The 13,042-nt window shown below is 37.9% G+C and overlaps 1 protein-coding gene across 1 annotated transcript in view; it reads right to left on the reverse strand.

The window, feature by feature from the left end:
- Positions 1 to 13,042, reverse strand: part of DCAF1 (DDB1 and CUL4 associated factor 1) — a 72,546-nt gene that overhangs the window by 34,679 nt on the left and 24,825 nt on the right. The window contains exons 6-12 of the mRNA XM_026500939.4: positions 10,628 to 10,765; positions 8,652 to 9,164; positions 8,232 to 8,333; positions 4,772 to 4,930; positions 2,901 to 3,080; positions 1,861 to 2,070; positions 985 to 1,154 (exon numbers count right to left, since the gene is read on the reverse strand). Of these exons, the coding sequence (XP_026356724.1) occupies positions 985 to 1,154; positions 1,861 to 2,070; positions 2,901 to 3,080; positions 4,772 to 4,930; positions 8,232 to 8,333; positions 8,652 to 9,164; positions 10,628 to 10,765 (1,472 nt within the window). The remainder of the gene's footprint in view (positions 1 to 984; positions 1,155 to 1,860; positions 2,071 to 2,900; positions 3,081 to 4,771; positions 4,931 to 8,231; positions 8,334 to 8,651; positions 9,165 to 10,627; positions 10,766 to 13,042) is intronic.

Raw genomic sequence — 13,042 nt, forward strand, 5'->3', positions numbered from 1 at the left:
GATTTAACACAAAAAAAAGCTGAGGTTCTCAATAATTCTTAATATGGTAAAGGGGTCCTGAGACCAAAAAGTTTGAAAATGGTTGCTCCAAAAGTATCTCTCTAGACATTTCCCAAACAAGCCATATGCACCCTAAATAAGTCTGTCTTGTCTTTAATGGCAATGGCTGGATAGGAAAAGAAGGTAAAGAACCACTCTTTATAAACTTTGTTGCTGTCTTCTCTTCAAATTCTATCATTTCCAAAATATAGTTTTCATTCTTTTACATCATCCTCAAATAGAACCCACCCAACCTCCTGATTCTATCAGCGGTCCATTTCTGAGCCTCATCCTGCTCTGCCCTAACAGCTCTCAACTGAATTGTGAAAATCATAACAAAAGCACAAAATACAGTTTTATGTGAGAGGAAGTTAAACATTACATGTGGCTGTAGAGAGATATTTAAAGTCTAAGTACCAAAAAATACTGGACTGGAGTTTCAAGACACGACTTCAACCCCACCTCTGCAGCTGTGTAAATCATACAGCTTCTCTGAGAGTACAGATGTTAATCCCTGCCTATCGTGCAGTATTCATCATCATCATAACCATAAATATAAATAAGTACTCTATAAATTAAAAGCATTATCTTCCTGGGGCACCTGGGTGGCTCAGTCGGATAAGCATCTGCCTTCGGCTCAGGTCATGATCTCAGGGTCCTGGGATCGAGCCCCACGTTAGGCTCCCTGCTTGGCGGGGAGGCTGCTACTCCCTCCTCCGCCCCCCACTTGTGCTCAGTGCGCATGCGCACAGTGCTCTCTCTTTATCTAACAAATGAAATCTTTAAAAAAAAAAAAAAATCCTCCTTAAGCTAGTTTCTCAGATTCATGCCCAAAATTTCAATTCAGTTCAACAATATTTGCTAAGCATACACTGTATACAAACCAACATCAACTTTATCGAAAAGCAAAATCTAATTTCATTTAAAACCACTCTCTAATCTCACCTTGCATAATAGGTCTTCCAATTGCAGGCAATCGAAATAAGCTGCAACAAGAGTTGAACACAAGAAAGTTTGAGGAAGACTTCAGCTGGTTCCCAATACAGTTGCGCTGGGCCATACTCTATCAAAAACTCCATCATTTCCACAATCTGTTCATGAGTATATGAACACGCCTATAAAGAGAGATACATATTACTAAGGAACTCTATCACCTGCCTGCTACCTTCTCCATCACAGCTCAATGGCCAACAGGTTTTAATAAAGCTAAGTAATAATAGCTTTCAAATTCCACAACTGAGTCAAGAGCCCATATGTGAAATAATGAATATATGCTTAACCTTTTATTTATAACCAGACTTAAAATACATTTTGCCCAAAAAAGGTAACAAAACATTCTATTTGTTGGTGTATGTTTCCCAGCTAAAGAAAGAAGCACCACATAAAATAACTGGTTTCTTTCTAATTTGTGATTTTTAAAACATGCAGATATTAATCTTCACTCCAAAATACAACAAGTAAATTCAAAAATGATAGAGAAGTAGAGGAACAGATGTACCCGTTCAGAAAAAAAATTCCACACAGAAAGAGGTAAAATATCTAGTACTTTTCATAAAAGAAAGTCCTTTTATACACACTTCAGTTCATCTTTTAGTTTTAATATCCCAGAGAAGCAGCAACTTACAACTGGGAGCAAAACAAGTCCCTGGTACACCCATTTTCAAGTATTCTGCTTCCACAAACGGCAAGTATAATCCAACAATGATTGGATTATATGTGGAATATCGCACATTGGACATGCCATGTTGATCTGAATGAGTTTCAGGCCTAAGACACTATGGAGAGCTAACAGCTTTTCCTTTTAAGACAAGGTCCTCTCACCTTGTATGGGGGTTGAGGATGGACAAGAATGCCACCCTCAGTCCTCTGAAGTGACTGCTTCACTTGTTCCAATTTAATGGCCAGGTGGGCCTCAAAGTACTTGCGCAAGGCCATGCAGGTATGTTTCCCAGTTTGGCGGCTAGCAAATATTTCATCATCGCTCAGAAGTGCACCCTGGTCTTCCAAATTTAGAATCTCCAATGTACTGATCTATTAAGAAAGAAACAGAATGGGGCAAAAGGGGAGCAAGGGAAAAACAAAAAGAGAAAAGTAAAAGGAAAAAACGATTACAGTAAACGGTTATGCTCGACAACACCATCCAACTCTTGGTTTCAGCTCAGGTCATGATCTCATGGGTTGGGAGACTGAGCCCCATGTTGGACTCTGTGCACAGAGTCTGCTTGGGATTCTCTCTTCCTCTGCCCCTCCCCCTACTCACACACACATGTTCTCTAAATTAAATAAATCTGAAAGAAAGAAAAGAAAAGAAAAGAAAAGAAAGAAAGAAAGAAAGAAAGAAAGAAAGAAAGAAAAAGAAAAAGAAGAGGAGAAAGAAAGAAAGAAAGAAAGAAAGAAAGAAAGAAAGAAAGAAGGAAAGAAAGGGGGAGGGAAGGGAAAAAAAGAAAGATTACATAGCTTTTGAACATGCTGAAAGACATTCAGGCTCAAAACCGTTGCTTTTAGGAAGATCAAGATTATCAACACAGTTCCCCCTATGAGATTACTATACTCAAGTCTACAATGGCACAGAGTCCTCTAACTACTTAATAGGAAGAGAAACTTGTGAATGGAGGGAGGAAAAAGACTTTATTCACAAAGAATGACAGCAAAATTCCTCCAGTCAAAACCTTCCTCTCAGGGTACCTGGCTGGCTCAGTTGGTGGAGCGTATGATCAAGCCCCACACTGGGTATAGAAATTACTTAAAAATGAAATCTTTAAAAGAAAAAGAAAAAGGTTCCTCCCTCCAAAACTACTGAAAGGCAGCAAAGAGAAGCGGGACGCCTAGTCCTCACAAAGAGAAGCCATTGGGAACCTCACCAAATTCACCAGACGACGAAGACCATCATAGCGGTCAAAGAGCTCCAACACAGCCCGGAAGGAGAAGCAAATTGAGAAAAACATGGTAGCATGGCAGCATCCTGAGGCATGAGAACATTCCATTAACCACAGCGTATAGTTCACCACATCAGACAGAACATTGTGAGGATGCATACAAACCTGCAAAAAATAATTTTTAAAAATTTCAGGCAAAGGAACCTTCCAAAAGGCATGAAAAATTCACCAGTGTGGCTAGATATCGTGGCAGAATGCAATGATCATTACTGATCCAGTCATTCTGAGTTTAAAGCTTAAGTTTTAACAAATGAAATACAGTAACAATCTATTCCAAACCTGAAAACCTAAATTTAGATACATACTTAAACCTGAGCTATATTTATTGAGTGCCAAATTTTGCAAATATTTACATCCTTGAATGTCCAGTGCTTGGTTCCATAGGTATTAGGATCCCCCCCTTAAAGATGAGAAAGAGGGGCGCCTGGGTGGCTCAGTCAGTTAAGCGTCTGCCTTCAGCTCAGGTCATGATCCCACATCCTAGGACTCAGCCCCATGTTGGGCTCCCTGCTCAGCGGAGAGCCTGCTTCTTTCTCTCCCTCTGCCCATCCCCCTGCTTGTTCTCTCTCTGCCTCTCTCAAATAAATAAAATCTTTAAAATATATATATATGAGAAAGAAGCTCAGAGAGATAAGGGACTTCGCAGAGTAACAAAAGTGAGCCTTCTGGTACTAAAGTCTACAAGATCGTTATCCAACACTCACTGATTCAATTCACACAATTTTGATGTCTCTTATAGATCAATGAATTCTAAAACATTGCCCAGGTTTACTTTTTACCTTAGCCCTAATTAATTTTGTATATACACCCACAGATTAGGTTACTATTCTCAAAAGACTACAGATCTTTGCATAATGTTGCTCTCAAGGGGGAAAAAATTAAAACTGAAACATTACCTTATTAATAAATATGCAAAGATGAACCAAGACATAGCCCAAGAAAACTTTACCAACTTCATTCCACCAGAAAAGCCACACCACATGGAATATTAGAAAAATATTCGAAGTACAAAAGTAAGAGCTTCCCTAGGTGTGTCTAGGGACCCATTATTTTTCAAATGTAACTCATAATTTTTTTTTAATCACTAAATAAAAAAGTCTTAACTGGAAAAAAAGAAGAACCAAATGGGGAACCTCTGGAGCCCCGAGAGCAACTGGAATTATTTTATCATCTGCACCATACATTATTTGTTAACACACACAAAGCTTCATCTACTGTTTTTATAACAGACTGACTCAAAATGCAAAATGTAACTTCATGAGGGACACTTGGAAAGAGCCCAAAAACTAATACTAATTCAACAGAAATGGCAAAAACTAAATAAAGCCCCTCGACCTCAATCCATCTTGCTCGTTTTTATTCATAGAGTAAAAAAACCGGAAAAAATGACCTTTTGTAAACAATTTTACATTTTAGAAAGCTTTCTAAAGGTCATATATTCATGCTCTTTGTTTCTTTCATTAAAATTTACTCCAAGGTGTGCCTGGGTGGCTCAGTCTGTTAAGCGTCCAACTCTTGGTTTCAGCTTAGGTCATGATCTCAGGGTCCTGGAATCAAGCCCTGCAGTGGGCTCCAAGCTCAGCAGGGAGTCTGCTTGAGTATTCTCTCTCCCTTTCCCTCTACCCCTCCTCCCCCTCACACACACTAATATAAATGGATAAATCCTTTAAAAAATTGAAGTAAAATAAAATTTACTCCAACTACTCATTTTTTCTTACCCAAAAGTCATTCTGTGAATATGCTAGAGTGTCTCCCCATCCAGTTCCATTCCCATACCCTAAATGGACTGGACTTACTCTTTCCATGGCATCCTGGTTGTAGGACAGGTAATACAAGCACATGGATACACCAGTTGCAGCCATAGAAGGACGAGGAATTTCCAGTAATTTCTGTACTCCACCATGTGCAACAAATTCTGTGGCAAACTTGTTATGGAGCAGGAGAGATGCAAGGTGCTAAGCAAAGAGGACACGTTACTGTGGAACAATCTAGAATAATCACAAAACCTCTTCACAAAACATTAAATCAAGCTAAATAAAAGGAATCCTCTGAAGTGACAACCACTCCCTCAAAACAGAAGTAAAACCACTATGCTTAAGGGAAACCCAAAAAACTCTTACGATTTCTTAACATTCCCTTCTAATACCAAAGGTTTTCATAAAGGTGAAAAACAAGAAATGAAAAATACTGCTATAAATAATAACATAATTCCATTATCATTTTATTATTACATAGCTTCCCTAAAGGATTTTTAACCTTTCTGTTTTAATCCTTTTAAACATAATCAGCTCTTGTTCTAGTTTTGGCTCAGTCACTGACTCATCATCTAATATAATGACAAACTTTGCCTTCTTTTATACTGACCCCAAATATATGTAACTCCAAATGCCATCTTCAGCAAATTACCAAAACTACTACATTTTTGAAATTTATCAGAAGGCACCTTAAATTGACCTTTAAAAGTCTGTTATCTTTAGGGACACCCGGATGGCTCAGTAAGTTAAGGGTCGACTCTTGATTTCGGCTCTGGTTGTGATCTCAGGCTCTCGTGGGATTAAGCCCCAAGTCTTGCTCCCTGCTCAGCAGGGAGTCTGCTTCTCTCCCTCTCTTGCCCCTCCCCCTGCTCACGCTCTCAGTCGCTCCCACTCTCTCTTTCAAATACATAAATCTTTAAAAAAAAAAAAAAAAAGTTTGTTATCTTTAAAGCTTTGTTAACTTCCTGTTCAATTCCCACTAGCCTCTCCGGGTGGACCTGATCTTCTGGATGGCCCTGATCTTCTCGGCAATTTTAAAGGCAGGAAGTACAATGCAGGAAGCAGGCTACCTGATGACTCTTGAACCCAGACGAATGTGGACAGGGCCTCAGAAGAACTAGAGCTCCCCCTCCTGTTTCTCCTACCAAGGTGTCTTCTGGGTGGTGACAAAAGCACAAAGTATAGAGAACACAGACTGGCAAGTACAGAATTTGATACAAATCTTGCCAAGGTCAATGGCAAAAACAACAGGCATGTATCTTCTTCAGAAGTTCTCTCAACACCCATATTCAGACTAATCCTTATACATAATTCAAATGCCTTCCCTCTTTACTCTTTTTGTGTGTTACACATGTCCATCCCCCAAGACAGCTAAACTACATCTGGTTCCCGTACAACCCTGAGGCCACTGCGTGTAGTTTTTCACATGTCACTACCATAAAGTGGCAGTTACACTGCCATAATAGGTCCGTGGGAAAACAGAGTAAGCAGGCTCAACCTTTACCAATACAAAGCCTATAACCTAGATCACTTAATTAGTGTAAGCAAAGATTCTATTTTCTCTCCTAATGTTTTATCTCCATATAAGCGTGGGTTCTTCAAATTACTATTTTAATCCATTTTGTTTCTACTAACTTCAATAACTGTCCCTCTTCCTATGCAACTGAGTCTTCTGAATAAAGAAGTATACATCTTTCTACATTTTTAAAAGATTTTATATACTTATTTATTTATTTGAGAAAAAGAAAGAGAGAGCCCAAATAAGGGGAGGAGCAGGGGGAGGGGGGAAGAATCTCAAACAGACTCCACACCAAGCGCAGAACGGACACAAGGCTCAATCTCACAACCCTGAGATCACGACCTGAGTCGAAACTGAGAGTCAGATGCTCAACTGACTGACCCACCCAGGTGCCCCATCTACATTATTATTTCCTCATAAGAAAGACTCTTTTGTGATTTTTCCCTGTTCACCCTTATTTCATTTTCTTTAATCCTTTACAGAACTCTGCATGGAAACAGCTGACTAATGACACCCATGATAATTCCTCATATAGAAATAACAACTGTCCAAATCCTTTCTTCCGCTATATCCTACTCAGGACAGGATGCTGCACTGGAAAGCAAAACCTTTGGACTGGAGAGAATTCCAACCTGCAGCTTCATTTCATTGTTCAAAGTATAATGAATTTACACACACACACATGTTGCATCCACCCACAGAATACATGTTACTCTAGTGTATATCTGACCACCTCCAAATTTAAAATTTTGGGGATCTGAAAGGCAATTTTCCTCATTTCTATCTCATTTCAGAATACTCTGGAACTGTGCTGTCCAGTGCAGTAGTCACTGGCCACATGTGGCTAATTAAATTAAAATTAAGATAAAAATTAAAGGCCTCAATTGGCACTAGCTACATTTTAAGTGCTCATACAGCCAGTAGCCACTGTACTGAACAGCAGAGACACAGAAAACTTCCAGCATTACTAAAACTTCTATTGGACAGCACAGCTCTGGAATATCAAGAATAAAGCTGTAGCTTTTTTTTTTCCCCTTATAGTTGTAACTTTATTAAAGAGCCAGAGGGAACATCACTTCTTTTTCAGAGGTGTTTTCTGGAAACATTTCTCAGGAAGAAGAAACCACCCCTTTCTTTGTACCCCACACTTTTTTCACAACATCTATAATATCTAAAAGATAGAGACTTGATTTATTTATCTTAATACTGTAAACAGCACAGAAAGGTACTCTGTTCATAAAGTTACCTGCTTGGTAGAACTGTATGACAGCCGCAGTGTTATTCATGCAACTTCTCTCTCTCTATTCAGATTACCTTTACTATCATAGTGGGCTAGACTAGCCTGCCCTCCCATATTTAGTGCCTCTGCAACCTAGGAAATCATTCACCTCTACTGAATTGGGGTCTGCCTCTATTTCTTTACTCATTTTCTGATTTATATTTTGTTCCCTCTAGATAATCTAACATCACACAGTGTATATATATAATTAAGAATTCAGAAAAAGTTGTGTTGGCTCACAGGGGGAATATGTAAAAAGTAGTATGATATAAGGTACTACACACAATTTTCCATTCCTATTCAACAATAACTGAGGCCACTCCCACATTTAGATCCAGGTTCTACATTAATATTCAATCCCCTAGGACTGACTGCTGAATTTCTGTGAAACCACTTAGTAAGCCTCATCTTTTGTATCTAAAGCAGAAATTTTCATTTGTTACTATTTTGACAAATCTGGCAACAGAAATGCCCTGAGCAATAAAAACCCAGAGATGCTACATACGGAAACACATGGATACATCCATGTCAATAAATCAGTCAGTACGTAATATTTTTAAGAATTTTACCCTAAGTGGGGCACCTGGCTAGCTCAGTCAGTGGAGCATGTGACTCTTGACCTCAGGGCTGTGGTTCAAAGGCCCACATTGAGTTGTAGAGAGTATATAAAAATAAAAATCTTAAACAAAAAAAAAGAATTTTACCTTAAGGGCCTCAAATGTAAGCAGGACATCATTAGTCTGTTTCAGGTCAATATAGAACATCATCAGTTCCCGTGATCCAAGTTGCATGAATATGGGAAGCAACTGAAATGAAAACAAAAATAAATCTTAACACTGGTTTTATTTTCACATATTTCCTATTCCATCATGAGGACAGATTTTTAAAAATGTGGTACCTCTCCCCCACTCCTTCATAAACACACAAACGCTCTTTTATCAAATAGACCTGCATCAGAAGTGACCTAAGATTTTACCAGTGGCGTAAGACTTCACCAGTCTAGGGCAAAAACTTTTCTGTATTACAGTAAAGCACATCAAAGTATAAAATGCTACCATAAAATATCTCAGAAATAAACACAACAGTCCCAAACTATTGAACAGTATTCTTTCCAATAAACTTACCTCCTGATATTCTCCTAGAGGGGTCAAATATTGGAGAATAAGTCGCTGCTCAATAGCAGGAGTCATAGGATAAAGGGTATAATTGGTGCCAATCACCCAAGGTGACATTTCTGACCAGCTGCTATTAGACAGCTCAACAAACATGCGATCTGGATCAGACGCTGAGAAACCTAACTTCTGCTTGGCTTTCCTAAAATTCTCTCTGTCACCCTGTTTTGCTGCCTTGTTTTTCCTCAATCCTCCTTCTTCAGGTTTGGCTGCTGAGTTCACTCTACTACTGGTCTTGTGGCCTGAATCAAGATGAAAGGAGATCTCCATGTCGCCAGAGGCTTCCTCTTGTTCGCCATCCACTACATCTACAGCCATGTCGCCATAGTCCATATCCACAGCTTCTTCATCCAGAGGCAAAAGAGGTTCAGAGGAGAGCTTTCGTGGGCTGGGACGCTTGTTTTCTTGCCGCAAAGCCACTTCCTGAAGCTGTAGCTCCCTCAATCTTCGAAGTACTATTGCCACCTATCAACAGATATTGAAATAAAAGGCTTCATTTCTTCTGCATCTTAATTTAAATGATTCTTAATAAAACTTATTTCCATTTAAGGAGAACTAAATCCTCATGCAGTTATCTCAATATCTGGAAATGGTAACGATTTGATCAATATTTTGATCTAATTCCTACAGCTTGATGAAATAAGCAACAGCTAAAAGTCTCATTCCTCACAAAATGTCCCAGAAAACCCAAACCACATTTGCACATCACACATCATTCACAACTGATCTATTTGGATCAAGCTAGGCTGGACCATCACTCCTGAAAAGGCAGACACCAGACATATCCATGATTTTTCAAAAGTATCTTTGAAAATAAAACATGAAGTATGTGGAATTTAAGAAACAAGACAGATGATCATAGGGGAAGAGAGGAAAAAATAAAACAAGATGAAATCAGAGAGGGAGACAAACCATAAGAGACTCTCAATCATAAGAACCAAACTGAAGTTTCCTAGAAAGGAAAGAGGTGGGGGATGGGGTAACTGGGTGATGGACATTAAGGAGGGGAAAAAAAAAAGAGTGAATTTTACTCTATGTAAATTATACCCCAATAAACCTGACTTTAAAAAGAAAAGAAAACATGAAGGTTTCTCAAATTTGTACCTGTTGTAAATTATATTGTTAGATACTGCCACCTACGTAATTACATAATCTATTTTTCAAGTTCACCACTTTTTCATTTTTTTCTTTTAAGTACTTATTTTTTGACCCAAAACTAAAATGTGGTATTATGCTTAGTTTAAAAAAAAAGAGGGGTGCCTGGGTGGCACAGTCGTTAAGCATCTGCCTTCAGCTCAGGTCATGATCCCAGGGTCCTAGGATCGAGCCCCACATCGGGCTCCCTGTTCAGCGGGAAAGCCTGCTTGCTTCTCCCTCTCCCTCTCCCACTCCCCCTGCTGATGTTCCCTCTCTCGCTGTGTCTCTCTCTGTCCAATAAATAAAAATAAAATCTTAAAAAAAAAAAGTTATCTTCAATTTACTTTGAACTACATTAAAAAAAAAGGAATGGTGGATGAATAGAAGGAAAGGTGGATGGATGGATGGATGGATGGATGGATGGATGGATGGATGGGTGGGTATACAATAGGTATAATAAAACATTCATAAACAATTTAAGTGGTATGTATATAGCTGTTCTCTGTAAAATTCTATTTTGCTATATGTCTGAAAATTTTCATAGTCCAAATGCTGGGAAAAGAAAGGGAATGGTACTATTCTTTACCTAGTATAAACTATCGTGATCCTTGACAAGATGAAAAATGACTATTTTCAAGTTAAAAAAAGTAAAATCAAAACTTGCAAAATCTTGAAATATCAAAATTACAGCTACAATCCAGTAAAGGTACCTATTTGAGTTCAGGAAGCAAGAAAGAACTTGTGAATACTCTCCCATCTTATGCAGAGAGTAATTCTAACATAGTCCTTACCAGCTGTGAATTCTCATCCCTATAGTTGGCAGCAATATCTTGATTCTCCATAGCACCTCCTAACAGTCCAGTAGAATATGTCCTCAATGGCTGATCAGCCTCTCGGGCCCATTTGAAAAGATTCTCAACAATTCCCTCCTATAGTAAAGGAAATGAAATAGTACAATTCAGCAAAGACCATTTTCATAACTAAAGATATAAGATTTCAGTCTTGTGAAAAAAAATTTAATATTTCAGTGTTGTTCATAAGATTAAAAAATGCAAGTAAACTAAGTGTTCAAGTGGTTTAGTTAAAATAGCTGTGCATCTGTGAAAAAGATTCCTATTTAGCCATTAAAATTCGAGCTAAAGACCAATAACCACATAATATAGTCCTACTTTAGATGTTTAAGACCCAAAATGTTCAATAACCAAGTGAGGAGCACTAAAAATTCTATGTCCTTCTTTGAAGTTCACAATGCACAATTAACATTATTAATGAGAAATCATCCATCAAAAAGTACTTGACTCCACATATCCCAAAATTATTTTTAATTAGTTATTATGAAATAATACAAACATGTAGAGTCTAGTCAAAGAAAATGAAAATCACCCATGATCTACCACTGAACTTGATAGAGACCTTCCATGTGTTCCTCCTTGTACCATCTGTATCCTCTCCCCTCAAAGGGTACCTACAGTTACTTAATTTTAACAATTTTCTTGTTAAACTTTTATTAAATGTTACATGGTTGAAGTTGTATAAACTGCATGGTACCATAAGTATTTTCTGCAACTTATTACTCAACATTATGTTTTTTACCTTCACCTATAGTTACATGTAACTGTCACAAATAGCATTTAACATAAGATAGACTTTAGACGTAACAACTTATTAAATTCTCATATCAACCCTATATGATTGGGTAACTATTTGCAGAAGAGAAAACTGAGTTACAATAAGGTTAAGTAATGTGAGTGGCAGAGCTGGGGTCTGATCCCAGACAGTGTACCTCTAGATGTTCTTCGCCTCCATATTTTGCTGCTATTTTGTTGGTTTAAGCAACTACAACTATTTCTGTGCAAGCATGTCCCTAGGGTAGACATTTAGGATCAGAACTGCTAAATCACAGGATATGTGCATGCTCAACTTTACCAGAGGATGCTAGGCTATTTTCCAAGGTGACTGCAACAATTCACATTTCCACCAATGGTGAATAGTTCTTTTTTCTACATCTTTGCCAAAACTTGGCCACTGTCACACTTTTTATTTTTTGTAGTCTGGAAATAGCACTGCAGGGGCGCGTGGCTCAGTCGATTAAGTGTCCGACTCTTGATTCCAGCTCAGGCCACAATCTTAGGGTCATGAGATCGAGGCTCAACACGATGGAGCGTGCTTAAGATTCTCTCTCCCCCTCACTCTCTCCCCCTATCCACCCCTCACTCCCACCCCCACGCATGCACTCTCTTTAAAAAAAAAAGGGCATTGCATTTAATTTGAATTTCCTCATGAATTAATAAGGTTAGGCATATTTTTCATACCTGCTGACCATTCAGGTTTCCACTTCTATGAAATACACATCTTTTACCAGGTTTTATGATAAACACAAGTTCTTAATTTTTATGTAATCAGACTTAACAATATTTTCTTTTTAAATTTTGTGTATTTTGTATCTTAAACTCTCCTCTAGGGTCATGGAGTCATTATCCCATATATTTCTAAACATTTTAACCTCTTCTCAAAAAATTAACACTCTAAAAAATACATTTTAAGAAATTTGTTTTAAAATACTTGACATGAAAATATATTATTTTAATTGCCTTTTATTCCCCTCTTTCCAAACAGTATAAGAATCTTAAAATACTAACTCCAATGAGCCCCTATCTATATGCTACCCAGAATTTTTGTTCCCCCTTTTGTTTACTTAGTCAATACTTCTAAGTTAACAGAAGTACTCTGAAGACATTTTCTGCTATTACCTGGCCTCTACTGCTGCTGTGGCAGAGTTTGCTCTGTTTGATTATTTGTAGGAATCTTCTACTCTGGTTGCTTTTAAGATCTCCTCTGTCGTTGGTATTTCTTTTGGGCTTCCTGAATCTTGAGTGGTCATGTCTTTCATTAATCTGTAAAATCCTAGCCTCATCTCCCTGAGCATCGCCTTTCCCTTTTCTTTCTATTCTCTTCTCCTAAAACTCCTTTTAAATACACTTTGAACTTTCTAATTCTAATCTCTTAAATAACAACTTCTTTCCTATTCTTCAGCTTTTATTTCTAGGGGCTTTATTATTGGTTATCCTATCAGATCTTCCAGTTCACTAATTCTGTTTTTAGCTGTATCTAACTCATCTACAAGGTTAACTCTAACTCATCTACTAAGTTTTTAAATTCAGTAACTAATTTTTATATCCAGTAGTTCTCTGGTTCCTTTCCCAGAT

The sequence above is a fragment of the Ursus arctos genome, unplaced genomic scaffold (genome assembly GCF_023065955.2).
Source record: "Ursus arctos isolate Adak ecotype North America unplaced genomic scaffold, UrsArc2.0 scaffold_14, whole genome shotgun sequence".
NCBI lineage: Eukaryota > Metazoa > Chordata > Mammalia > Carnivora > Ursidae > Ursus > Ursus arctos.